Here is a 26,580-nt window from a genome sequence, read left to right as displayed (position 1 = left end):
GTCATGGCCTGCAAATACTCTTTTAATTGACACTCAGATGCTAACTCTCCTGTCTTGCTAGGCCCAGTGCAATGCCTCCTTTGCTTCTTTGACAAAGTTGTACTAGCAAAGTGGTATGTACTGTATGTCCATTAGTCAAAATATTATTTTAGCTTAATATGCATAATGAAGAGTACATTCAAAATGTGTTCAATACATTTGATCAGGAAGACTAATAGGCCCTACACACTGGACGATTTTTGGAAAGATATGAACGATCTCGTTCATAAATGAACGAGAACTCGTTCATATCTTTCAGTGTGGAGGCTCCAGCGATGAACGATGCGCGTCCCCGCGCTCGTTCATCGCTGGTCTCCCGTCGGCTGTGCATGCAGGCCAATATGGACGATCTCGTCCATATTTGCCTGCACTTCAATGCAGCCGCGTGACGGGGGGAGTGAAGAAACTTCACTCCCCCCGTCACTGCCCCCCCGCCGCCGGGTCGCTCGTCGGCCGTATCCGCCGTCTGGCAGCTCGGCGGCGGATCGGCTACTGTATAGGGCCCCTTAGACTGAAAATCTAGATGAAATCTGTGTTTTACAAAAAATAATGGGCTGGATGTAATGCAGTGCAAGACGGCCGGAGCTCCGAGACCATAATATTAATTTCATAACGTCTAAGGACCACAGTATCTGCCATAATATCCAAGCTTTACTAGCTTGCTTTTGTTAGAGAGTTGCACACAATTCAACAGACTATTGCTTTATTTACATACTGTAGCAGGGAAAGATGTGACTGACTAAAATTTTCTCCATAAAGTGCTGTGTAACATGTCGGCTCTATATAAATAGCTGTTAATAAATAAGTTGTATTTCAGGTGAATGAGCTATGGCAGAATAAGGTCTGTGAGTGAAAGACTTTAGGTGGGAGGATATAGAAGCATGGGTCTTCAACCTGTGGCCCCCCAGCTGCTGTGGAACTACACATCCCAACATGCCCTGCCACAGTTTTAGCATGCCTTCATAGCAAAACTGTGGTAGGACATTCTGGGATGTGTAGTTCCACAGCAGCTGGAGGGCCGCAGGTTGAAGTCCCTTGATATAGAGCAGGGGTGGGGAACTTTTGGCCCTCCAGCTGTTGTTGAACTATACATACCAGCATGCCTTGCTACAGTTTTGCTATTTGGCCATGCTAAAACTGTTGCAGGACATGCTGGGAGGTGTAGTTCAACAATAGCTGGCAGGGCGAGGTTCCCCAGCTCTTATATAGAGGATTGTCTTGATGACACAGAGGGCTAATTAATTGGAATTTGTTTTGTGTTTGTCAGCTACTCACCAGGAACCATACAAAACAAGGCCAAGATCTAGGTAACGTATTGAATATTTAACATATTATTCAATATGTAAATTAAAACATTAGGTACACAAGTAGTATATGTACACAAAAATCATACCAGATTGTTTTTAATTCCTCACCCAGGTCACTAAAGTTACAAAATTGTGCTAAGTACATGTTAAGTCATGGTGTCACCACACATCTGATACCTTAATGATGTGATACATTGGGCGGTTATGGATCAATGGGTTGACCTGCATTAGGTCGACCACTATCGATCGACATTGAAATGGTCGACACAGAAAAAAAGGTTGACTTATAAAAATGGTCGATGCGGGATATGTTGACACATGAAAAGGTCGACATGACTTTTTTTTACTTTTTGGGTGTCGTTTTTTGCGTAACATGACCAGGAACCCCAATTGGTGTACCGCTACCACTGCGCTCAGGACAAGTTACTATTCCCAATTGTAGAACACGTGGATGGTACTATAAAGTATGCAGGGAAAAAAAATATTGAAAAAAAAAGGCATGTCTACCTTTTCATGTGTCGACATGTTCTGTGTCAACTATTTAACATGTTGACCCCTTTCCTGTGTCCTCATGTCAAGTGTCGACCTATTGACTGTCGACCTAATCCATGTCGACCTACTATCCAGATACCACATTGGGCACATGAGATTGAGATGACAACATCTCTCACACTAGTCTGGTTCAGTGGTGAACTGTGTAATGTTATAATTTAATTTAGGAAATCGGGGAACAAACAAGGGTTAGAATGTTACCAATAAAAAAAGCTAACTGTCCAGTACATAATAATGAGGGATATTTATCAAAGCTTGGAGAGAGATAAAGTACCAACCTATCAACTCCTAACCAGGGCCATAGAGAGCGGGGCTAGGCCTGGGTAATGTAGAGGAGGACATGGCATAATCATAGCCGTAAGGCCACACCCCTAAGAAGATGACATGAAAAAGTGCATGTGCAGTGCTGCGACCTGCACAGAGGCATATGCGGGAGGTGGGGATCTGTGAGAGACTGTGCCACTCTGTACCCACCGCAGCTTAGCACACATCAGTATGTGCTGGACTGTGCAGAGAGGGTGCTGCTGCTAACAGGTAAGAAGAGGGGCCTGTGGCCCTGGACACCTGTAATAAGCCCGGACCCAGGTAATTAGTACCAGCCCCGCCCATACTATCACCACTGCTCTCGTCATTTTTCTATCACAGATTGCTGTACAATGACAGGAGCTGATTGGTTGGTGCTTTATCTCTCTCCACTTTATTACTCTCTAAGATTTGATAACTTTCTCCTAATATTTGATGGTCTATATTATATGTAGTATTTTTCATGTACTCTGTTAACTGACAGGTTTTTGTGAGCTATAGATAGAAATCTATAGGTGTAAGACATTTGGAGGTATATATTTTGGGTTTTAACAGGCACATTGATATTACATCACTAATTTTTTATGCAGATCTTACTCCAGCACGTCTATTAAAGAAACGATGAAGAAAGTTGAAGAACCTCCCACTCCACCTCCAAGACCGCAGAAAACACATTCAAGAGCTTCTTCCTTAGACTTGAATAGAATCATTCAACACCACTCTCCAGGTAGTTATAGCTTCATTTACTTTCAGAAAACATCTAGATGTATGTCATTTATTTCTCCAGACCACCTTCTTTGTTGCGGGCTCGCCATTACGGCAACTGAGCGGCTGATCCTTGTAAGTATACACACATACTGATTGACAGCCCGATGTGTCTGTCAGGATACTCAGCCGAACAGGCATTTGAATTTGCCCACCCAGCTGTAACGTCAGCCCCGCCGCAGTAAGAGTATGGGTAGTCGGCGGACTGCCATACACATAGCCAGGTGCCCCGATATATCTGAAGATATATCAACCATTGGCTGTGCTGAACAGCCAATGCGATATGTCTCTGAACAGTGTTGTTTACAGACATTTCGGGGGTACACAATATATCGGGCGTCTGCTCCAGTGGCCAATATAACACCTAGTGTGTACACAGCTTTAGGCTCAATAGAAAAAAACGTATCCAGTTAGCTGATTGAATGGGTGGTCTTCAGTATGCCGGCTGTCGGGATCCCGGCGCACAGTATACCGGCGCCGGAATCCCGACAGCCGGCATACCGACACTTATTCTCCCTTGTGGGGGTCCACGACCCCCTGGAGGGAGAATAAAATAGTGTGGCGCGCGTAGCGTGCCACCGTGCCCGCAAGGGGCTCATTTGCACTCGCCACACTGTCGGTATGCCGGCGGTCAGGCTCCCGGCGCCGGTATGCTGGTCGCCGGGAGCCCGACCGCCGGCATACCATACTACACCCGATTTAATAATTGTAGAACCCTTTCACCCAAAACATGAGGTATTGAAATTTCCCTTTAATTAATTAGAAGTTTTGATTCCTATACAATGCCTGTATGTACATAAGGTATGCTCATTTCTATAACAACATGATTTTCAAATTAGTAGATGATAAATGGATAGTTGGGTAGAATGAGAAATCTGTCCAGATCTACTACCACTAGCTATTCAATGTTTGTGTAATCTTTCACATTGTCTTGAATTTTTAAACATTGCACCAATACTTAACATAAACAAATGATGTAGCCAAATAAGATACATATTTACTAAAATTGAATTATGACATGGCATTCCGTCATATTCATCCTCAACTTCATAAACTCTAATTGCAGTGGAATAATATCTTTGCTTCTGCAGAAGCAATTGTGATCACAGCAGACTGCATTCTTAAGTAAGAGCAGAAATTCTTACATGAAGCAGCCAGACAAGATTACACCATAATTTACTCTGTAGAAATCAGTAGTTAGCTAATTCACCTTCAATTAACATAATTACAAAGGGTTTAGTAGAAAAAGACATCTACATTGTGCAGGCAGCATACAGTATATAGCAAACACAAAGCCCTATAGCTTAGGAAGTGTATTGCAATATCCTGGCATTTTGAATCATACAAATCCATAGCTAGGAGATTAGTGTTGGGTGGGTACACACTTGCCGATAAAGTACACAACACTGCTCATTTTGCCCTTCTTGAGTGACGTTGTTTACCATATCGACTAGTGTGTATGCTGCCCAGTGACGAGCGATGCGTTTGCATATCGCTCAGTGTGTTATACACTGCCGACGGCCGCCCTGGCAGGGATGGGAACACACTAGGTGACGTCGCTCATAGAGCACATACCCACCTTTAGTCTTCCAAGCCTTTTCCCGCAACAGATTTAAAATGTCATGGACAACTAGTACATTTTAATGTGCTATACATGTCTTTATTTTGGAATATAACCACTGCACGTATTAATGCAAGTAAGTATTCCAGAAGTAATTATGCTTATGCAAGGATTTATTAAAGGTCCCTTTTCATATAATGTTATTTTATTTTAAATTTTTGTTATTGATTTGCTAATCACCAATTTTATTAGAGTTAAATTGATCTTATAAATAATTGGTTTTCCAAACCTCCTCAAGTATCGACATGGCAATCACCACGTTCCCCACTGCTAATTATAAAAAGGGGGTAATGACCCACGTAGTCACTCTCTGTGGAAAGCAGTAAAATATTGAATTGTCTCAAGACATTTGAGATAAACATTAATACTTTAAAATCTGTGAGATAAAAAATAAGTAAATAATAAAAATACATATGCAAATACAGAGTTCATTTTATTGGCACATCTATTTTAATGGAGTTTCCACAGTGTGAAATAGTGTATACTGTTTGTTTCAAACCCAATTGGAATGAATGGACCATTGAAATAAATGGCAAAAGCTCTGTAATCAGCCTTCTCCATTCTGTGTCAAATAAGTACAGAAATGATTTCATATTTTTACGTATCACGCGGTGGGTCATCAGACCCTCTTTCAACACTCTGCTCTGGTGATTTACTGGCTGGCATCTCATTGCTGGCCAGTCAGCTAAGGATGACTGTTTTGTTACAAACCTAATAGATAGTGTTCTTGCAATCCAGCGCTTCACTGACTCCGCCACCTTGCCTGAAGTCAGCTGACAATGTTGAAGCCATTCACAGAGGCTACCGTGATTTCAATTTACAATCCTGGTCCAGAGAGCCATGTGTAAATCATTCCCATGCATCTGCTAATTTCTAATATAACTTATCTTCAAGTAGTTCCTGTGTCAGTGGCTTGCTCTCTGACTTCCCTGTCTCCTGGGTGTTCATTCCATTGTACACCATCCTACCTGTACTCTTTAGCTCAGCAGTGTGTCTGCCCTGTGTGCACTGCACTTTAGTGTAACTGACTCTTTTGGCTTCCAGCTTCCTGCATTCCTACTTGTGCCCAGAAATTCCCGGCCTACAGTCTCACCTACAGCCTATCTAGTGCACAACGTTAACAGCTTGCAGTACCTGTTGGTCCAATACAAGCAGTGTGCTCCTTCTCCAAGTTATCACTGCTATTAGTCCTGCACTCAATTCTGTTGCATTCCAAGCACTGTGCAAAAACTCACCTGTTGCTTCCTGCATTCAGTATGGTGCTCAGCCATTCCAACTACACAGGTGTGCATCTCTGATTCAGCCTGCATACCTGCTTGCAATTTCTTAGCCTGCATATTCCTTCATGCAGTTTTCACCTTGCACAGTCCTGCCTGCGGACTCAACCTGCATTCTACTGTGTGCAGTCTCTTAAAGTATGTTCCTGCATGCCCTAGTTACCACTGTCTACTGAATATCATTGTGCAGTTCCAGTTGCAACCTGACTATACTCCATAATTGCCTACCTGACCCTCTCCATGAGGGAGAAAATGCTCTGTTCCTGGACTTTCCTGGTAATGTATGATTGCCATCACCTGTGGTGAGCTAGTTAATTGATAAGAAAGGTGTTTCACCACAGGTGATGGCAATCATACATTACCAGGAAAGTCCAGGAACAGAGCATTTTCTCCCTCATGGAGAGGGTCAGGTAGGCAAGTATGCTATACTCCTATGTACAGATCTAGCTACAATCTGCTGAAAGCATGCTATACCGATCTCAGCCTGAAGGCTTCCAATGTTCTATATCAGACATAATCTGCAGGGGGCGCATATCCCTAATGTTTATTGATTGTCTGTATTCCTTCCCTAGTGTATCGTTGACATGTCACATGTTCCTTTATTCCCCGTGTCCTAGGTATCCGTAGTATTGCTACCACAGTCAGGTAGCATACATCCACCTCAGCCTAGTATTACTCTAGACCTTCCTGCTCATATCCATTATCCATAAGGTACTACTGATTACTAGTACAGTAATGCTTCTACACAATCACTCTAGTTTTAACCAGACATGCCCAGTGGCCCTAAACCGAGCCCAAGACAGATCACAAACCTGACAATAAGCTTTTTATTTAAAGATGGAGAAGCCTATTGAAAGAAAATGTATTCAAACTTTGAAGAGCAGATTTCATTATGAAGTTCCGTGTAGAATCCCACTTTTTGTTTTAAAAAGGTGGATTGATGTCAAAGCAAAAATCACAAAGTATTTTTGGTGGGGTGTTTGTGTGTGTATTTTCCATCTTGAGACATCCGTAGTTCTGGGTACTTAAAAATGAGTCCTGTCAGCATACACACAACTCAGACTAGGACTCAACTCTGGCAACATGTGCCCACATATGGTTGTCTTCCATGCGTCTACCCAGTTGTCACCCAGAGAAACGAATTTCATTATGCAGTGAGCATCTTTTGTGCTCGAAAATGTATCTTAGTAGCAATGTGATGCGAGTAGGATGCACGGGGAGACTGTGCTGATTCATTTGATATGCAGCACTTGTATATCCGTGTGCAAGTGGGTGTGTATATGTAGCGTAATGGAAGAAAAATGCTGCTTCTGCATCGTAGCAATTAGTATACAAATACAGAGATCACATTAATCAGCACAGTCTCCTGGTGCATCCCAATAACATTGCATTGCGATTTAGACAAATTTTCGTACAACAAAGATGCTTAATGCAAGCAGAGTCTCATGCGACCTGGTGCTTCAAGAGGGGCTGTTTGCCGCGATGGCAGCACGTATAAGGATACATCTATATGTTTGATACAGCACATACGGAACTGCATGCAACTCCAAATCAAACCCTAAGTAAATATTTAATGATGTGGGGAAAACATAATTGCTGGGGAGCTCAGCCAGCTTTTGTTTTCATTTCAATGGGCACATTTGTTTCCGTGGGGTTTTACATGAGGCATGCAGCTGAAAATTCTCTTGAAATTAATGGACCATTGAAGTGAATGTGAAAATGCTCTGTGAGCTCTAAACTATTGCTGGTAGGTTTTTTTAAGTCACATAAAAGAAACTCGCTTATTAAAGATTTGGAAAGCTGGAGTCCTGTTCTTTGGTCATTTTGATAAAGAAGAAGTGGGAAAAATTGACCTTTAGTAGATTTTCCATTATGGCACTCATACAGAGTTGGACTCATTTGTGTCCCATCGAGTATGTTGATGTTCAGTACAGATCTCAACATGTGCCCAGCTGTGCATTACTAGCAGATGCACTATTTTTACACCATGAATATGTATACAAGTGTATATATTTATGACCCATAATAGCATAGAGTACATATGTGCCTTGACAGTGCAATTAGTAAATCAACAGGGCTGCATTACCCACTTGGTTTGCAACATATTAATGTAATGAAGAACAGATAATAGGGTCTATAGTTATTAATAAATGAAAAAATTGTATCCACACTACTCAGAAATATCAGCTAGAGGGGTCAGTACACACTCAGCCAATCAAAAGCAAGTATCTAGTACTGCGATTCTCTTTCATCATTATGGAGACTCATTACATCAGCCATCCAGAAACAGATATTCCTCTGCATGTGCTGTACAGAGATGTGTATTTTACATCCTACTCTACGTAATCCCCTATACAGAAGGTCCAAATAAGTGCTTTAAACAGAGGAACACTTTGTTGATCATTATAACCCATCCAGTTAAACTAATATTGCTTCAGCTATGGTATGATCTTCTCTGATAGTAGAACTGCAACCAGAAAACGTAACAATTTGTCCATATTGTATATTTGCCTCAATACAAGTATGTTGTAAGTGTGTCTTTTTCTAGTGTGTTTTTATCTTATTAATTGTATTTCTTTCACACTCATGAATGTTTGCCTTTGTGTTTCATTTAAAGAAAGCTACTCTTGCCTTCAGAGTACAGGATATATGAGGAACTCCCACTGTTAGAACATAAATGGCTCTGTGCAGGGTTGTAAATTGGGTGCTTTGTGAAAGCAAAACATTTGTGCATCTCGGTAGCACAGTGAGTAGTGTTGCTGACTCATGTGTTCGGTTTTGCCTATTTACTTCTACAGTATGTGTGGCGTTTATGTTTTCCACCTGTTTGCCTGAAATTCCTCTGGATTCTAATGGGTTTGTCGCCACATTCAAATACATAGTGGCAAGTTAATTGTCTACTGGCCTGGGCCTTTTGCAGGAGCCTGGCGGTTTCCTGTTTCAGCGCCTGATCCCATCTGTAACGCTTCTCCTTTCTGTCCACTATCAGCATCAGCAGTCTCCTCTCTCTTTCAGTGCCTGATGTGCTGCTTTACAGAGGCAGCGGTAGTGGGCAGACAGGAGAAGTGTAACGTGTGGACCCCTGGGGCCACCCTTCCTCGCTAGAGCCTTCCTGTGCCAAGCGAGCGGTGCTGCTTCTCAACCTATTTTCTTTAAATTGGGGAGGGGGCGGGGACCTGCACAATATGATTAATGCTATAATAAACTATAATAATAAGAGTAATACAAATCTAGAGTGAGTATTGTGCATAAAATGATAAGCCTCAAGTTTTCCTGCTTATCTTTTAGAAACATGAAACAAATGTACTTCAACTAATAATGTTCTATATTGTTTTTTATCATTGCTTTGTATGTACACTATTTAAATACAGTATGTACTATACTGAATACAACATGCCTAAATTGGGGTAATGGACTCTAGGTTGACACCCAATGGTCGACACTAGAAATAGGTCGACATGAAAAAAGGTCGACATGAGTTATTTATGTGTTTTTGGTGTCGTTTTCTCCATCAAGTGACCGGGAACCCCAATTAGTGCACAGCGTCGCTGCGCTCAGCACAGTTTACCGTCCCCAATTGTTGTCCGTGTGGATCATAAAGTATGAAAAAGTCACCCCAAAAAAGTGAAAAACTCATGTCGACCTTATTTCTAGTGTCAACCTATCCACTGTCGACCAATGGTTGTCGACCTAGAGTCCAGATACCCCTAAATTGATAATTATGAAATAAAATAGCTTTGCATACAGTAAGTTTACATTTGTTTTGCATCCATTGGCGTTTCCAGTGAGTGCTTTTAATGTACTCTTTCTACAGTTCAGAATGAGTCGGGTGCAGGCAGTGATTCCTCTGTGTTGGATGCACAATTCCTGGCGCATTGCCTGGCTGAGTACAGTACACCTGTCACCTCAGAATAGGACTAATACTGTTTTCTGGTTTTATATAGCTCTTCGGGCTGGATGGATACCACCTCCACCTGCTCTGCCTCCAAGACCATGTGTTTCACAGGTACGATAAGTGCTTTATTTATATAGTGCTCTTTCTCCAACAGGACTCAAAACACTTTAGTAATCGTCAGATTATGTTTATTACATCTGTATATTCACAATGGACAAAATAAGTGAGTGACCTTTGGCTGCATAATGCAACATTATGTGTACAGTACCTGTGGTCCTCCTGACCTTGAGTGGATTTCCACTAGTGCCAAAACACCGGAAGCCAATTTCCAGAAACTATATATTGTACCACAGCTGTTTACCTTTGTAATATTACACTCTATAATAGACATAACGCTACACTTTCCCCAAATGACCTGATCAATGAAGCTTTTCATACTGTAATTATACTGTTTGTAGACTTATCATCCTCATAAAGTCTGAATACTGTACATGCAGTTCTACACAATCTGCAGATAATGATCACTACAGTCTTACATGTTTTATTGGCATAGAGGCTACTTCAGGTGAACACCATAGCAATGAGCCTCTATGTGTTCCCATCATGCTTTGGGAACAGACGCTATAATTGCTTAATGACCAATTAATTTCAAGTCCTCTGTTTTTAGAGGATATTATTTTCTTTGCTTTAACTCCTTAAATATGCCTAAGTGTAAATAGTTGTTTCTATTAAATACTCTAGTAGTATACACCTGTATAGCTGTGTTTACCCTTCGATTTCATTTGACATTATTTCACAGTTTGCATTAGATAGATAGATAGATAGATAGATAGATAGATAGATAGATAGATATCTCACGTACTTCTTTTATATAGAATAGTAAGCTGTGAGCCATTTATTAAATTGGTAGCAACGTGTCTCACAAATCTGAGATTTATTTTATGTGGTCTAGCAGAACACTCTACGAGATGGAAGTTAGTAATTACCTTGCTCTATGCTTATAGTGTATGGCTTATTAATACCTGCTAAAGCATAACATGATTACTAAATATGTTTTCAGTATTGCTTTAATCAGTTTTGCCATTTTTTCAGTACAGATAGTATAGTGATGTGGTCTATTATTATTTATAACACATTCTCTTTATCTCTGATGGTTAATTGAAATTATGTTATTGTTAACACTATTCTCAATCATCAATTTGGTTTACACTGGACAATGGGCTATCCCATCCTTTAGGATTTTGGCACTATGAAATCTTTTTGTGCTCCGTACCCCTCTAGATCTCCATCCTGCTGATATATTGTACAGTATTATTTATTTTGTGGAACTCATGGCTTTCTCTGGAATTAAAGGCTGAGCAGGTGCAGATAGAGGTGCCACCGTCCACTCCTGATATAGCAGTAGTCCTCTGTTGGGATATCTATTTTATTAGTAAAGGGGGTACCCTGCCATTGGGTGGGTGTATTATTATTATTATTGCCAGTTATTTATATAGTGCACACATATTCTACGGCACTTTACAGAGAATATTTGGCCATTCACATCAGTCCCTGCCCCAGTGGGGCTTACAGTCGATGTTCTCTACCACAAGTACACACTCACACATACACACGAGGGTTAATATTTGTCAGGTGCCAATTAACCTATCAGTATATTTTTTAATTGTGGTTGGAAACTGGAGTATCCACAGGAAACCCACACAAGTACTCCTGTACTTGTGTTACTATACAAACTCCATACAGTTAGGGCCGTGGTGGGAATCAAACCAACAACCTCAGTGCTGTTAGGCATTAATGATAACCATTACACCATCCGTACTGCCCAACAGACCATGGGCCATGAACTCGAAGCAGCAGAAGTCATGGTCAGACACTGGGGGCCTCATACCGTTGCATGTAGTGGTTGGTGACCCCCTAGAGTACAGCTTAGGTAAAGGCAGTCCCACACTTAACATTTCCTGTGCTTTCAGGATCATAGCTGATGGTATACTTTACCTTGATGAAGGGGGGGGTGACATGCAGTCCACAGTCAACAGATCTTCTGCTTCATGATAGACTTCGATTTTGAAGAAATCGAAGCCTATCATGAAGCCTATACCAAATTCTGTGTGTCTCCAGGGGGAAGTAGTCAGAGCCTGGTGGGATTGCTGTCATTCTTTGTCTGTTTTTGCAGTGTTCACTTTTTTTTCAGTTGAGTACTCAGTAACTGCCTATGTGCTTCTTCTTTACCTGCCATGTCGTGTACAAGATAGTGGTGCTGCCTAAGTAGCTTTTTATGCATACTAAAAACATAATTCTAAGTTGCCAAGTGGACAGTCAGACACGGTTGCCTCATTCACAGGCCTTGAGGTTGGCGCTGGGGGTTTCAGATGCTATGACAGCACCATGGGGTAGCCTTTTGATTCATCTGGTCTCACAGTGGCAGTGCTTCTGCATATTCCCAGAAAGGTAGAGGTGAGGTTTTGCTGCTTGTGGTGGCACCACTCTGCATTCTCAAGATTGTGGTGTGTCCATCATAGCATCTTCCCACTAAGGGGGTCATTCAGACCTGATCGCACACTAGGTTTTTTCGCTGCGCTGCGATCAGGTCAGAACTGTGCATTCGTATGCACCGCAATGCACAGGCGCGTCATATAAGTACAAAGCGGATCATTGCCCAGCGATGGTTTGTACGAAGAATCCGTTCGCACAGCCGATCGCAAGGAGATTGTGGGTGACCGTTTTCAGGGAGTGGTTGGAAAAACGCAGGCGTGTCCAAGCGTTTGTAGGGCGGGTGTCTGACGGCAATTCCGGCCCCGGACGGGCTGAAGTGATCGCAGTGGCTGAGTAAGTTCTGGGTAATTCAGAAACTGCACAAAACTTTTTTGTACCGGCCGGCTGCACATGCGATCGCACACTTGCAAAGCGAAAATACACTCACCGGTGGGCGGCGACTATCTGCTCGCAGCAGTGCAAAAAAACCCTAGTGAGCGATCAGGTCTGAATTGACCCCCTAAGATGGGACCTGTTAACTCAGGTACTGTTTTGCCATCAGAGCTTAGGGGGTCATTCCGACCCGTTCGCACGCTGCAATTTTTCGCAGCTGTGTCAGCGGGTCTGAACTGCGCTGGCGGCAAGGTGCAGGAGCGTTGGTCACCGGCGAAGGCCGTCACCACGGAGCAAAGAACCTTACGAAGAAGCCGTTTGCAGCAGCGAACGCAAGAAGATTGACAGGCAGAAGGCGGACCTGTGCGGCAACTCACCGTTTTCGAGGAGTGTCCGGAAAAATGCAGGCGTGCCCTGCCGTTGAAGAGGAGGGTTCCTGACGTCAGCTCCAAGCCGGATCATCGCAGCGGGTAAGTCCTTAGCTGTGCAGAGACTGCACAAACTTTTTGTTTGTGCAGCTCTCTGCACCAGCGATTGCAGACCTGCACAGCCCTAACCCCGTCCCCTGTAGGCGGCGATTACAAAGTGTGCAAAAAATAGCCAGCGTGCGACCAGGTCGGAATGACCCCCTTAGTGCGACTGGTAGTTGAAGCTATGATTCTTAAGGAAAATTGATTTTCAGACACTATTCAATTGTATGAAAAGTCAGTTGGGAGTCTGTTTTTTTCTTATCTAATAAACAGGAAAAGCAGACACCCAACCAACTTTTCAAACAATTAAATTCCACCCTATGAATATCGTAGACCTGCAAATGTTACTAATCTAAATTAGAGAAAGATTTTGCTTTTTGCGATCAGGTCTGAATTAGGCCCCAAGAGATGTCATCAAGCCAGGGTCTAGTAAATTTGAGTTCTCGTATAAGCCACAGAAGTAAGTCAAGGAATATCAAAGAGCAAAGCCAGAGTCTGTATACTGGAAGGAATCAGAATAACCACAGAGTTTAGGCAAAGAGGAGTCTCAAATAAAGTAAAGGTCATAATGCCAGGAGATCACTTACATTTGACTGGGGTTATGCAGAGGCAAGTTCCGAACAAGCTGAGTCATACATAGGACCAAACAAGCAGAGTATGCACATACTGTATGTGTTTACAGGCACCTATCATCAAATCACACCCCATTTGGTGCGCCATGGTGACCCGCCATAGTTCTTTTTCATACAGTATGCATCCTATTGATAGTATCAGGATATGGAGCACTCTGTACCTTTCTCCTTCTGTGTATCAGTCTATGGGTGCATCCCCTAGTGTTAGACCTCTAGTGCAAGGAGTCACACAGAGGCGGAGTTATATGATGTACAGGTCGTTCTTGTTCCTCCATCTCAGAGAGAGTGAGGAGAGTGTTACACAGAGAGACTGAGAGACAAAGTCCTGGTGTACAAGTGTGCAGAGCTGAGACTGGGAGCAGATCTCAGCTATACAGACTCACAGTATTTCCAGTGCATGCATCATCTTCTCTACCGTGGGAGTCAGACTGCATGGCTGTGCAGTCCTCCATCACCACCACATACATCTCCTGATAAGTACCACTACCTAATGCTGTTACCTTGTGTTACCAGTGATAAATGGGCTCCTGATTACAGCTGTTACATCTGAGTCACCTGTATTCACTAAATAAACCTGCGTTACTGTGTAAGATATTACTAATGCAACAAAGTGCAAAGGTGCCAGTGCCCTGAAAGCTGACGCTGACATTTAATGTAATTCTGATTGCTAATCAGAATTGCTTGAAATCGCTAATCTGATTAAAAAGGCAAAAGCCAGAGGTCCGTTACGAGCCACATGTTCTTCTGTTTCATCTGTGACATACCAATTCCTTTCTGACAAAAGTACTACTATAGTGTAACTGGTATACGGTAGGCGACTTTGTATACTGCTACAATGCGAGTGAGAAGCAAAAATTCAGGAAAAAAGGATGGGAATCACGCTAAGTTGTGCCAAGAGTCTTACACCATGTGGCGCAAAAATGCTAGGTGAATGTGAATGAAAACGCATCTGTGGCAACCAGATGGCTTCCAGCTTATCACTTATCCAGTACATTCCATAAATTGATAGAGGAGGAATGCTATTAATAGAGGTGTGCTTATAAATAAATAATACAATAAATGAATACGTAACCTTTCCAAACTGAGAATTTTTCATTTTCAAGGTTGTTATTGAAGTTTAGCAAACATGATAGATATTGTAGTTGTGCAATCAAGTAAATTAATTTGATCAAGTTTTGTTATCATCAGTATTGAATAGATAGCTCAGGATTATGGGATAGATGTATTAATCATCATTATGGGGGGGTAGTGGTTTCAGCGCACATTATGTGCACTGATACTGCTTTCCCCCATGTATGACAGCTGTGGTGTGTGCCCAGTGACAGGGACTCTATGCTCCCCTGTCATTATCGGTGCTGCTATGTTTTACATAGCTTATATGTAGGGCAAGTAAGAACGGTCAGTGGTACTGACCGTTCTGACACCTGCAGCTATCGATTTCAACAGCTGCAGGTGGTCCAAAGCAGGGACAGCGCTGTGACGGGTGCCAACTCTGGGCTGCATGTGAGCAGCGAGATCTTGCACTCGCGCATTGGAGTCGGCTGGGCAGGGAGACGCAGCGCATCAGCATTACGCTGATGCTCTGTGTGCTCTGGTGGGGGATCGCCAGAGGGGCGGAGTTTCACTCCCCTGCTTCGGCAGCCAAGATGTTCTTACATTTTATCAATGTTCCTTCCTGCTCCACCTCGGCAATGAGGTGAAACAGGAAGTGTTATAGCGGCATGATCCATGCCGTTATAACACATCCCCCCTATATTCTCTTTGTGTGGTGATCTGCAAGACACCATCAGGCAACCCATGTAATATGGTCCCATGACCTGAGAGTTTAATGGCCAGACCTGTCCAGTTGGGCCACACATACAGTATGTGGCCAAATTGCAAATGAATCTGATTGATTGGTGCCAAGTAAAATGGCAGATTATGCTCCGGTGTGAACAGCTTTAGCCTGTGACATACACTGCTTCACAGTTGCAACTATAGAAAGCACCAGCAAACTACAGAACCACAGCTGACAAGAAAACAAACAGTTTTACCCCTTTGCATTACTAGTGTATTACGGTGACCGTTTTTAACAGGAAGTATTGTACTGTATATCTCTTAGCAGATTCCTTACCAGGCTAGTAACTCAGAGCAAAAGCTACAGATACAACAGCCAACTTTTGCAGACTTCAAATCACAAGACCAGGTATAGTAAATTCAATGTTTATTTTTAATCACCTATGCCAAGTCATATATTCCACATTTGTATACCTCAAAAAGGAACCATCAGTTTTACATACAAGTTTACATAGTTACTTATGAATTCGCACATAAGAATGTATACTGCATAATAGACTGGTTTAACATGGAAAATGAACATCCCTACAGCTGAGATTTAGCTAAATAATATCACAGAAATGATAACTAGAAGATATAAGAAACCTAAACAGCGCTAGTAACAAAGGGGGTAATTCAGACCTGATCACTCGCTAGTGTTTTTTGCAGTGCTGCGATCAGGTTGGAACTGCGCATGCGTATGCACCACAATGCGCAGACGCGTCGCACGGGTACAAAGCAGGTCGTTGCTGTGTGATGGGTTTTATGAAGAATCCATTCGCACAGCCGATCGCAAGGAGATTGACAGGAAGAGGGCGATTGTGGGTGGCAACTGACCGTTTTCAGGGAGTGGTTGGAGAAACGCAGGCATGTCCAAGCATTTGCAGGACGGGTGTCTGACGTCAACTCTGGCCCCAGACAGGCTGAAGTGATCGCAGCGGCAACTCAGAAACTGCACAAAGTTTTCATGTACCGCCCGGCTGCACATGCGATCACATACTTGCACAGCTAAAATACACTCACCGGTGTGCGGCGACTATGCGAACGCAGGCAGGACTGCAAAAACCAGCTAGTGAGCGATCAGGTCTGAATAACCCCCAAAATCAACATGAAATAATTGTATACATACACAAATGTGAATGACAGCCACCTTGATGTGTACACCTGTTCATACCACAAGTAACCTAAAAATCAACAAAAAGACAAGGGGCGCCAGAAATAGTGCATTAAAAGTGTAAATATACTAGGGTGTGTGGTTATCTGTGTACCGACCCATTATAATATAAGTGCTCAACAGGCTTTGATGGGCACTTAAATTGGTTTGGTACGCATATAAATATAGAGCCTAATATATTTATTTGGTGGTTACACTTTTAATGCACTATTTCTGATGCCCCTTGTCTTTTTGTTGATATTACAGAAGTGTTGAAGTCTTTTATATGGGTCAGTGTCAAATGCATCGTCATTACCGACCTGAGCTGCACATCAGTGTCATTTGCATCATTGTACGGTATAAGGCAGGTCCATGACGATATGATTGCATTTACCCAGTGTGGCTTGGAAGACTACCCAAAATATCCTGAATATTATGTATACCACTTTTCCTGCTGTTCTCTCCGCTGAGGCCTCACATTCACACACACAACCCGGCCCCGGGGGTGGTCTTGGTAGTTGTGCTGGGGTCCTTCTATCCTCTGGCTACTCCTACCAACTTATACCCTCAGAACCATCCCTTACATTTTCTACATTTGAGGTACTATATATGCTATACGCCTCTTCCAACCTGTTCGCCTTTGAGTAGCTGTCATTTCCCATCCCCCCAACTTTGCTTACTGGCTTCATCACTTCCTCTCTTCAGACATTCCTTCCGTTATCTTAGGTGATTTCAACATCCCAGTCGATATCCCCACAACACCCTCTGCCACTAAACTCTTTAACCTCACATCATCGCTTAGTCTCTCCCAGTGGATCGCCTCATCTTCCCATGTGAGTGGGCAATCATTTGATCGTGTATTCACTCACTGTTGTGATATTTATGACTTCCAACTCCCCATTACCCCTCTCTGACCATCACCTGCTCTCTTTTAACTTATTCCTCTCTGCTTCTCCACCTCTGCCTCCTAAGCTACCATCACTAAGCATAACATTGAGGCAATCAACACCATTTCCTTATCCTCCCTGTTCGATTCATTTCTCTCTCCTATTCTTTCTCTCTCCTGCCCTGAACAAGCCACTTCCTTATACAATGCCTCCCCTACTTCAACTCTTGACATTGTTGCTCCGACGACCACTATTCAATCTCGCAGATCAACATGTCAGCCAGGGGCATATCTAGAACTTTGTGGGCCCCATAGCAAAATCATGAACCATTTCTAATAACAGTAGGTGTCCCCCAAGGCTCTTGGTCCATTCCTGTTCTCTATACATCCTCTTTAAGTAAGCTCATTAGCTCTTTTAACTTCGATTATCATCTCTATGCTGATGATACTCAAATCTACCTTTCCTCCCCTGACCTTCCCCCCACTTTCATCACTGATATCTCCAACTGTCGAAAACTGAGCTGATCGTCTTCCCACCCTCCCACATACTCACTTCCCACAATTTTATTATCTGTTGATGGCACAACTATCTCCTCTATCACCTAGGTACGCTGCCTTGTAGTTATTCTTGACTACACCCTCTCCTTAAAACCATTCAGTACCTCTCACAGGCCTGCTGTTTCCATCTAAAACTATTTCCAGGATCAGACCTTTCTCACGCTGGATGCTACTAAGACTCTCATACGCTCACTGGTCATCTCCTGATTGGACTAGTGTAATCTCCTGTCTGGCCTCCTTGACAAATGCCTCTATCCACTTCAATCTATAATCTCAATGCTGCTGCCAGGCTGATCTTCCTCCGCAAATGTACTACGCTCGCCTCCTCACTCTTACAAGCTCTACACTGGCTCCCCCTCAGAATCCAATACAAGCTTCTCACATTCTCTTATAAGGCCCTCACCCATTCCACTTCCATTTACATCTCTGACCTTATCTCCCTTTACATTCCCACCCATCCTCTTTGCTCCACAAATGCATTCTGCCTCTCCTGCCAACTGATTACTTCCTCCCATTCCTGCCTACAAGATCTTGCATGTGCTGCTCCCTATCTGTGGAATTCTCTACCTCTCTACAAAACTTCAAACGGAATCAAGACTCACTTCTTCATCAAACCCAGCCAGCTCTCATCCTAAGCCTCTGTTCTATGCTCACTGTCTACTCCATTGTGTCACCCCTTTCTGTCTGCCCCTTCCCTTTAGAATGTAAGCTCTCATGAGCAGGGCCCTCTTCCCTCATGTGCTTTCCTTCTCTTGCTTAGACTATATTGTATAACACACTTCTTACAGGTTTCAGCCACCCTGATGCTTATTTCAGTGTCATGTTCGCTGATGCAGAAATGTTTATATACCATGTACAAATCCTACATTGCCTTATACTGTAATTCACTGTTTTTCATGTTTGTTCATTTGTTTATGTACTTTAAGTGCTGCAGAACCCTTGTGGATATAAATAAACAATAATAATAATAATGATGATATATACATATATACACCTACATATAGATATATAATTCATGTATGATATAAAATATATTATAGTACAAAAGACTCCAAAGGTTACAACAAAGTAGTGCATACACAACAGCACTATGTCTCTCAGGGTTCAGTATGAATTGCTGGCGCACGGGATCCCGGCATCTGTATTATGACCCCTGGGATCCCATGTGATGGAAAGACCGACAGGTGAGTGTGGGGTGTTCTACTGTTTAAGTCAGATTACTTTCTAATAAATAATTAAAATGCCAGCTCTAATATATACTGCAGATGCCAGGCGCATCTTATTACCATGTGCTATAAATGTGTGCTGTACATCGCAAAACACTACATCCCATAAGAGAAAACAATACACCCACACATTGTCTGAGTTCCAAAGCTCATTGATATACATTTGTTATTAAAAGGATATGTATACAATATATCACATGTACAGTATGTGTATATATATATATATATATATATATATATATATTTACATGGCTTCAATTTACGCAGTAAGCAGTTATTACAAACTAATTAATTACAGACATGGCCAGCATACAATTACCATCTCCCTCAATGCATTTTATGCACTAATCGCTCCAGTTCCTCCATCTTTAGCTCTGCCTCAACACCAGCTGACATCAGCAGAGTATCACCAAAAAACCATCTCGCTCAGGACCCAGGAGAGAAACCGGAAACTCTTCTGTGTGGGATTAGCTATACACTGAGTCTGTAGGGAGTGTACAGATCTCTTGTTATTGGTCTAGGGGAGGGAACTTTCTCATTCATGATGGGTCATTGGTCAGTTCATATGCAAGCAACGTCCAGCCTTGATGGTGAAATTACAGGAGATAGCCACTGGTTCCTTTCTGCAAGCATGCTGTCTTCCAAGAAGTTAATTGTGCTAATAAGAGTGACTTTAGCTTTCATACATTTAATCATAACTTTTCATTGCAATGTGCTACAAACTAATCACAGGCATCAAATGAATCCACACATTAATGTGGTTACTTTGACACCAAGCACGGCATGTCCATCTTGCTCCGCTCCAACAATACACATATATCTGATGTTAAACTCCATTATATAATTTGAAATCTTATGTCTGGTGCTTGATATGTTTAAATTTATGTGCTGTATGAAACATGTGTTGAATATATCTGTGGCATGTAACATAGTATCTGAGGTTGAAAAAAGACAATTGTCCATCGAGTTCAACCTATTTGTGGTCTCCTATGCATGATGATTTGACTAAAATTTCTGACTGATGCTGTTGTCAGCCGTTGCATTTTATCCCTATTTATAGTAACTATAATGCATGACTATGCACCATACCCCTGGATATCCTTATCCATTAGGAATTTATCTAACCCATTCTTAAAGGTGTTGACAGATTCCGCCATTACTACTCCCTCAGGCAGGGAATTCCAAACACGTATTGTCCTTACCGTGAAAAAGCCTTTACGCCGTATTGTGCGGAATCTCCTCTCCTCTAACCTGAGCGAGTGTCCACGAGTCCTCTGTGTTGATCTAACCAAAAACAGGTCCCGAGCAAGCTCTGTGTATTTATTCTGTGTACCTGTGCCCTTATATATTTGTAGATGTTGATCATATCCCCTCTTAGTCTCCGCTTTTCCAATGTAAACATGCCTAGTCTTTCAAGCCTTTCCTTGTATTCCATCGTCTCCATACCCTTAATTAGTTTGGTCGCCCTCCACAGAACCTTTTCTAGCTCCAGGATATCCTTTTTGTAGTACGGTGCCCAGAATTGTACACAGTATTCAAGGTGTGGCCTCACTAGTGATTTATATAACGGGAGTATAATACTCTCGTCCCTAGCATCAATACCCCGTTTTATGCATGCTAATATCTTATTAGCCTTCTTTGCTGCAGTCCTACTTTGGGTACTACTGCTTAGTTTGCTATCTATGAGGACACCTAAGTCCTTTTCCAGTACAGAATCCCCTAATTTTACCCCATTTAGTAGGTAGGTGTAATTTTTGTTCTTGTTACCACAGTGCATTACCTTACACTTGTCTGTGTTGAAGCACATTCTCCATTTGGCTGCCCATGCTTCTAATTTAACTAAGTCGTTCTGAAGAGACTCTGCATCCTCCTCTGTATTTATAGCCTTACACAATTTGGTATCATCTGCAAAAATTGACACCATGCTCTCTAGACCTTCTGTTAGGTCGTTAATGAAAATATTGAACAATAGCGGTCCTAATACTGAGCCTTGCGGCACACCACTTAGCACTTCAGTCCAAGTTGAAAAAGATCCATTAACCACAACGCGCTGCTCCCTATTATCTAACCAGTTTTTGACCCAAGTGCATATTGTGCTTCCTAGCCCTGATTCTTGTAGCTTGTAGATAAGTCTCATGTGTGGTACAGTATCGAACACTTTGTCAAAGTCTAAAAAGATTACATCCACGTCTTTACCCTGATCTAGGTTTGCGCTTACTGTTTCATAAAAGCCAAGTAAGTTGGTTTGACAGGATCTGTCCTTCATAAACCCATGTTGATTCCTTTTAATGACCTTATTGACTTCAAGGAACTTCTGAATACTATCTCTTAGAATACCTTCCAATACTTTCCCCACTATAGATGTAAGACTAACTGGTCTATAATTACCTGGTTCAGCTTTACTTCCCTTTTTGAATATAGGCACTACTTCCGCTATACGCCAGTCTTTGGGAACCATACCTGATATAACTGAATCCTTAAAGATCAAAGATAGCGGTTTTGCCAGTTCAGAGTGAAGCTCCATTAGAACCCTTGGGTGAATACCATCGGGCCCTGGTGATTTATTTATCTTTAAATGTTTTAATCGGTCACAGACTACTTTCTCGCTTAAATAAGTACCTATCAGTGGGATATTCTCATTATTGAGATTGTATGTCAGTCCCTGAATTGGGTCCTCTCTAGTGAATACTGTTGAAAAAAAAAAAATGTGTAAATGCGTATGTTAATGTATATAGCTGTGCTCGCTGTGTGTATTTGCAAGCATAGCGACTCATCTGTTTGGAGTTTGAATGTTCTCTCTATGTAATATTTTTGACTTCGACACTACCCCAACCCTCTTTTCCCGCAGCCTAACCCTAACCTTCCCTCATAGTGCTTGACCCTCACCACCCGCCAGAGGTGCCTAAACTTAAGTCCCCATCCCCGCTGCCTAAACCTAACCTCCCTTCCTATGCAGTCTGACCATAACCAGCGGTGGTGCCTAACCCTCCCTCCCTGCATCCTAACCCTAACCTTACAAAAAAAAAAACCCACGCAGCCTAATCCTAACCCCCTGTCTGGTGCCTAAACCTCCTAACCCCCCCTCCCCCGGCCCTAAACATAACACACCGACTATACTTACGGTCAGGATACCAGCAGTCGGGATTCCGATGTCAATTCCCTGGCCCTTAAGGTACACCAAACGTAGCTAACCGTCTGAAGAAACATAAAGGATACATGTTGGAACAGTGACGGGCGGTGTCCAGTATGAGCTTATTTACATTTGTGTGAGTGCCAGTATGGGTTTTGCTTAGAGAGCACCCTGGGATGCCGCATGACACTTGCAGGGGTGCCTTGGATTGATAGTCCATTACCAAATCAAATTATTTCATGGACATTGTGATTGGCAAAAACAGTGTGGTGGCTGCCAATAATAAAATGTATGGACAAACAGAAGTACAGCTCTGTCCACCAGCACATAACTGAACCTAAGGATGACATACAGTACATATAATGTAATAATTTAGCGGACTTTCTCAATAAGAAACTTTTGGCCTAGGGGTGCTGTGAGATGCTGACACTGTAGGTGCTGTGAGATGCTGATACTGTAGGTGCTGTGAGATGCTGATACTGTAGGTGCTGTGAGATGCTGATACTGTAGGTGCTGTGAGATGCTGATACTGTAGGTGCTGTGAGATGCTGATACTGTAGGTTCTGTGAGATGCTGACACTGTAGGTGCTGTGAGATGCTGATACTGTAGGTGCTGTGAGATGCTGATACTGTAGGTTCTGTGAGATGCTGACACTGTAGGTGCTGTGAGATGCTGATACTGTAGGTGTTGTGAGATGCTGATACTGTAGGTGTTGTGAGATGCTGATACTGTAGGTGCTGTGAGATGCTGATACTGTAGGTGCTGTGAGATGCTGATAGTGTAGGTGCTGTGAGATGCTGATACTGTAGGTGCTGTGAGATGCTGACACTGTAGGTGCTGTGAGATGCTGACACTGTAGGTGCTGTGAGATGCTGACACTGTAGGTGCTGTGAGATGCTGACACTTTAGGTGCTGTGAGATGCTGATACTGTAGGTGTTGTGAGATGCTGATACTGTAGGTGCTGTGAGATGCTGACACTGTAGGTGCTGTGAGATGCTGATACTGTAGGTGCTGTGAGATGCTGACACTGTAGGTGCTGTGAGATGCTGATACTGTAGGTGCTGTGAGATGCTGATACTGTAGGTGCAGTGAGATGCTGACACTGTAGGTGCTGTGAGATGCTGATACTGTAGGTGTTGTGAGATGCTGATACTGTAGGTGCTGTGAGATGCTGACACTGTAGGTGCTGTGAGATGCTGATACTGTAGGTGCTGTGAGATGCTGATACTGTAGGTGCTGTGAGATGCTGACACTGTAGGTGCTGTGAGATGCTGACACTGTAGGTGCTGTGAGATGCTGATACTGTAGGTGCTGTGGGTCAAGAAAGTTTGTGAACCACTGCCTTAGAGCATACAGTGTTTTTGTATTTGTTCACTCTAGTCAGTTATTGTATTTTTGACGCCTATGCATATACAGGTTGAGTCTCCCTTATCCAAAATGCTTGGGACCAGAGGTATTTTGGATATGGGATTTTTCCATATTTTGGAATAATTGCATACCATAATGAGATATCATGGTGATGGGACCTAAATCTAAGCACAGAATGCATTTATGTTACATATACACCTTATACACACAGCCTGAAGGTCATTTTTAGCCAATATTTTTTATAACTTTGTGCATTAAACAAAGTGTGTCTACATTCACACAATTAATTTATGTTTCATATACACCTTATACACACAGCCTGAAGAACATTTAATACAATATTTTTAATAACTTTGTGTATTAAACAAAGTTTGTGTACATTGAGCCATCAGAAAACAAAGGTTTCACTATCTCACTCTCACTCAAAAAAGTCCGTATTTCGGAATATTCCGTATTTCGGAATATTTGGATATGGGATACTCAACCTGTATCCATATAATAACCGACTGGCCTCTTCCTGGCACAGTGTCTGCAAAAATATTTACGGAAAGATAGTTGATGGAGAAGCTGTGGATAAAATGTGATGACTCTCCAAAAGTATACAACTCTTTAATTAGGCTTTTCTGCTTGCTCCGTGTTTAATTACAGTATAGTACAGGCATTCCCAACCGCGGTCCTCAAGGCACACCAACAGTGCAGGTTTTAGTGATATCCAGGCTTCAGCACAGATGGTTAAATCAAAATAACTGAGGTACTAATTAAATCACCTGTGTTCAAGCCTGGATATCACTAATACCAGGACTGTTAGTGTGCCTTGAGGAGCGAGGTTGGGAAACACTGGTATAGTATATTACCACTGTGTTGCTGTTTGTGCAGCTCTCTTTGTGCTCTGATCTACTGCCTGTTTTTGATTTATCTCTGGTGATCCTTCAAGGGCGGATATCCAAGCTGTCAGATTACTCACAGGAAGCCTGCCGTACAGCATCCATTAAAGCCATTATTATTTACCAGAGTTAAACATGAGTGTGATGTCTGATGAAAGAGCATGAGTAGGAATGAGTGATAACTGATAACAGAGAAATAAGTGATGATAAGCTATGGGGGATGGGTGAGATGGATTCCTATGCAGTCTGAGCAATGAGGGTAATACAGTATTGTGTATTTTAACACATCATACGTCAGTTCGATCTTTTAATTAAAAAAATTATCGTTCAGTAAATGGTACTAAGCAATGCTACTATTGTCAACAATGTATTTTTACTTCTTTATGCACCATTTGCATGTCTGCAAGGTTATTATGCATAAACATACAGTAAGGGCTATGTACAGTATATATACTGGAATTAGTGAAAGGGGTATAATGCATTTTGCTGAGTGGAAATAGCAGCACTATTAAAATCTATTTTGTGTGAGAGATTATGTGAAATACACTGCATCATATATCACTAATCATTGTGACTCTTTGTCATCACTCTTCAGTTATACTGGAGATTGTGCATCAGTGTATTATTGGGGAAGTAAGGTAATCTATAATATTCATTCATGGGGCGCTTACAAATTTAAGGTCTGTGGAAGAGTCTGATTGGGGACTAAGCGAATTGTGGTGTTATTGACAGTGACTGAGATTTGAGGGAAAGTGCTGACTCTGGGAAGAGATAAGATGATAATAGCATTGGTACATTCAGGTGAAGGTAGCAGAGACAGGTGGTATGGTAGAACCACACATTTGTTTGGTAAAGAAGACCATGCCCAAAGAGTTGAGCAATTTGCACGCCATTTAATTTTGCCCTTAGTCGTCGGTTACTGGAATTAATGAATTGAGGACGGATTAGGGAGTGCAGGAGAAGGTGGGTGAGGTGGGTGGGTTTTGGCAATGAAAACGATCTTGTCAAATACTATCAATAGGTTTTGAAGCAGGAGGCAAAAGCATATGCTGCTAGGAGCACAGTAACACATAGGAGTCTGCCAAATAATGATGTCCGGGCCAATTCTGGTGTTTAAGTCTGCCAAATGATGAGTGAGCATTGTATTGATTTAAGATAATCTTTTCCACAAGTAAAATATTCATTTGTTTTGGGTGTCTAATTTTCCTATCTAAATGGGACTGTTTAGACACCCAAACAGTTGTCATTAACTTTTTGTGTTTGTTGCACCCAAACACACAGGGTTTAGCTGCGTAACTACTGTTTGGACGCCGAAAGTGTCGAGTTTGCACACATTTTTTTTTTCGCTGCTCATGAGGCTGCAAGAAAAAATATGTCTTCTGTAAGGGTGGCCGCAAAAAAAACAATTGGATTCCCCCCTTTATGTCAAATACCTTTCATTCTGGTAATCTCCTGTCTCATAAATCTGCTCTTCTGGGATGGGAATGAGATTCATAGTTGATCCAGAGTTGCATGCAAGTTAATTTTGCTTAAAGATTTTTTAGCAGTTTTCCAAACAGCTCATGCTCCATAGTTGTGCACACACAACTTTGATCAACTATAGGAGAGTCCTACGCATGTCAGCTGCATTTCCACCTGTGTGTGAGACGAGTGGGGGTTTCTGGGTGGCAGCTATTCAGAGGCGAGTGTATACAGAGCGGTCTGATCTCTTGCACAAAGGGTAGGGCTGGTGCAAATGCACTGATAATGAGGATAGCTACTGTAGTTTCACAAGTGGATGTATGCCTGCATGCAGCCAATATCTACATTTCATTTTGAGCACGCAATGCAGG

General features: G+C 42.3%; 1 protein-coding gene across 6 annotated transcripts in view; it reads left to right on the top strand.

Annotated features, from left to right (window-relative positions):
* The window catches only part of REPS2 (RALBP1 associated Eps domain containing 2), a 286,422-nt gene that overhangs the window by 210,870 nt on the left and 48,972 nt on the right, over nt 1-26,580 (top strand). For 4 of the 6 annotated variants that reach the window (XR_010226433.1, XR_010226459.1, XM_063953932.1 and 1 more), the window contains 4 exons: nt 1,307-1,346; nt 2,792-2,928; nt 9,809-9,870; nt 15,828-15,911. Coding sequence is in view for 4 of the 6 variants with exons in the window: in XM_063953932.1 (XP_063810002.1) it covers nt 1,307-1,346; nt 2,792-2,928; nt 9,809-9,870; nt 15,828-15,911 (323 nt within the window). In the remaining 2 variants the exon portion in view is untranslated. The remainder of the gene's footprint in view (nt 1-1,306; nt 1,347-2,791; nt 2,929-9,808; nt 9,871-15,827; nt 15,912-26,580) is intronic. The other 2 variants (XM_063953933.1, XM_063953934.1) reach the window with 2 other exon arrangements.

The sequence above is a fragment of the Pseudophryne corroboree genome, chromosome 2 (assembly GCF_028390025.1).
Source record: "Pseudophryne corroboree isolate aPseCor3 chromosome 2, aPseCor3.hap2, whole genome shotgun sequence".
Taxonomy (NCBI): domain Eukaryota; kingdom Metazoa; phylum Chordata; class Amphibia; order Anura; family Myobatrachidae; genus Pseudophryne; species Pseudophryne corroboree.
This window is presented reverse-complemented; position numbering and strand designations above follow the sequence as displayed.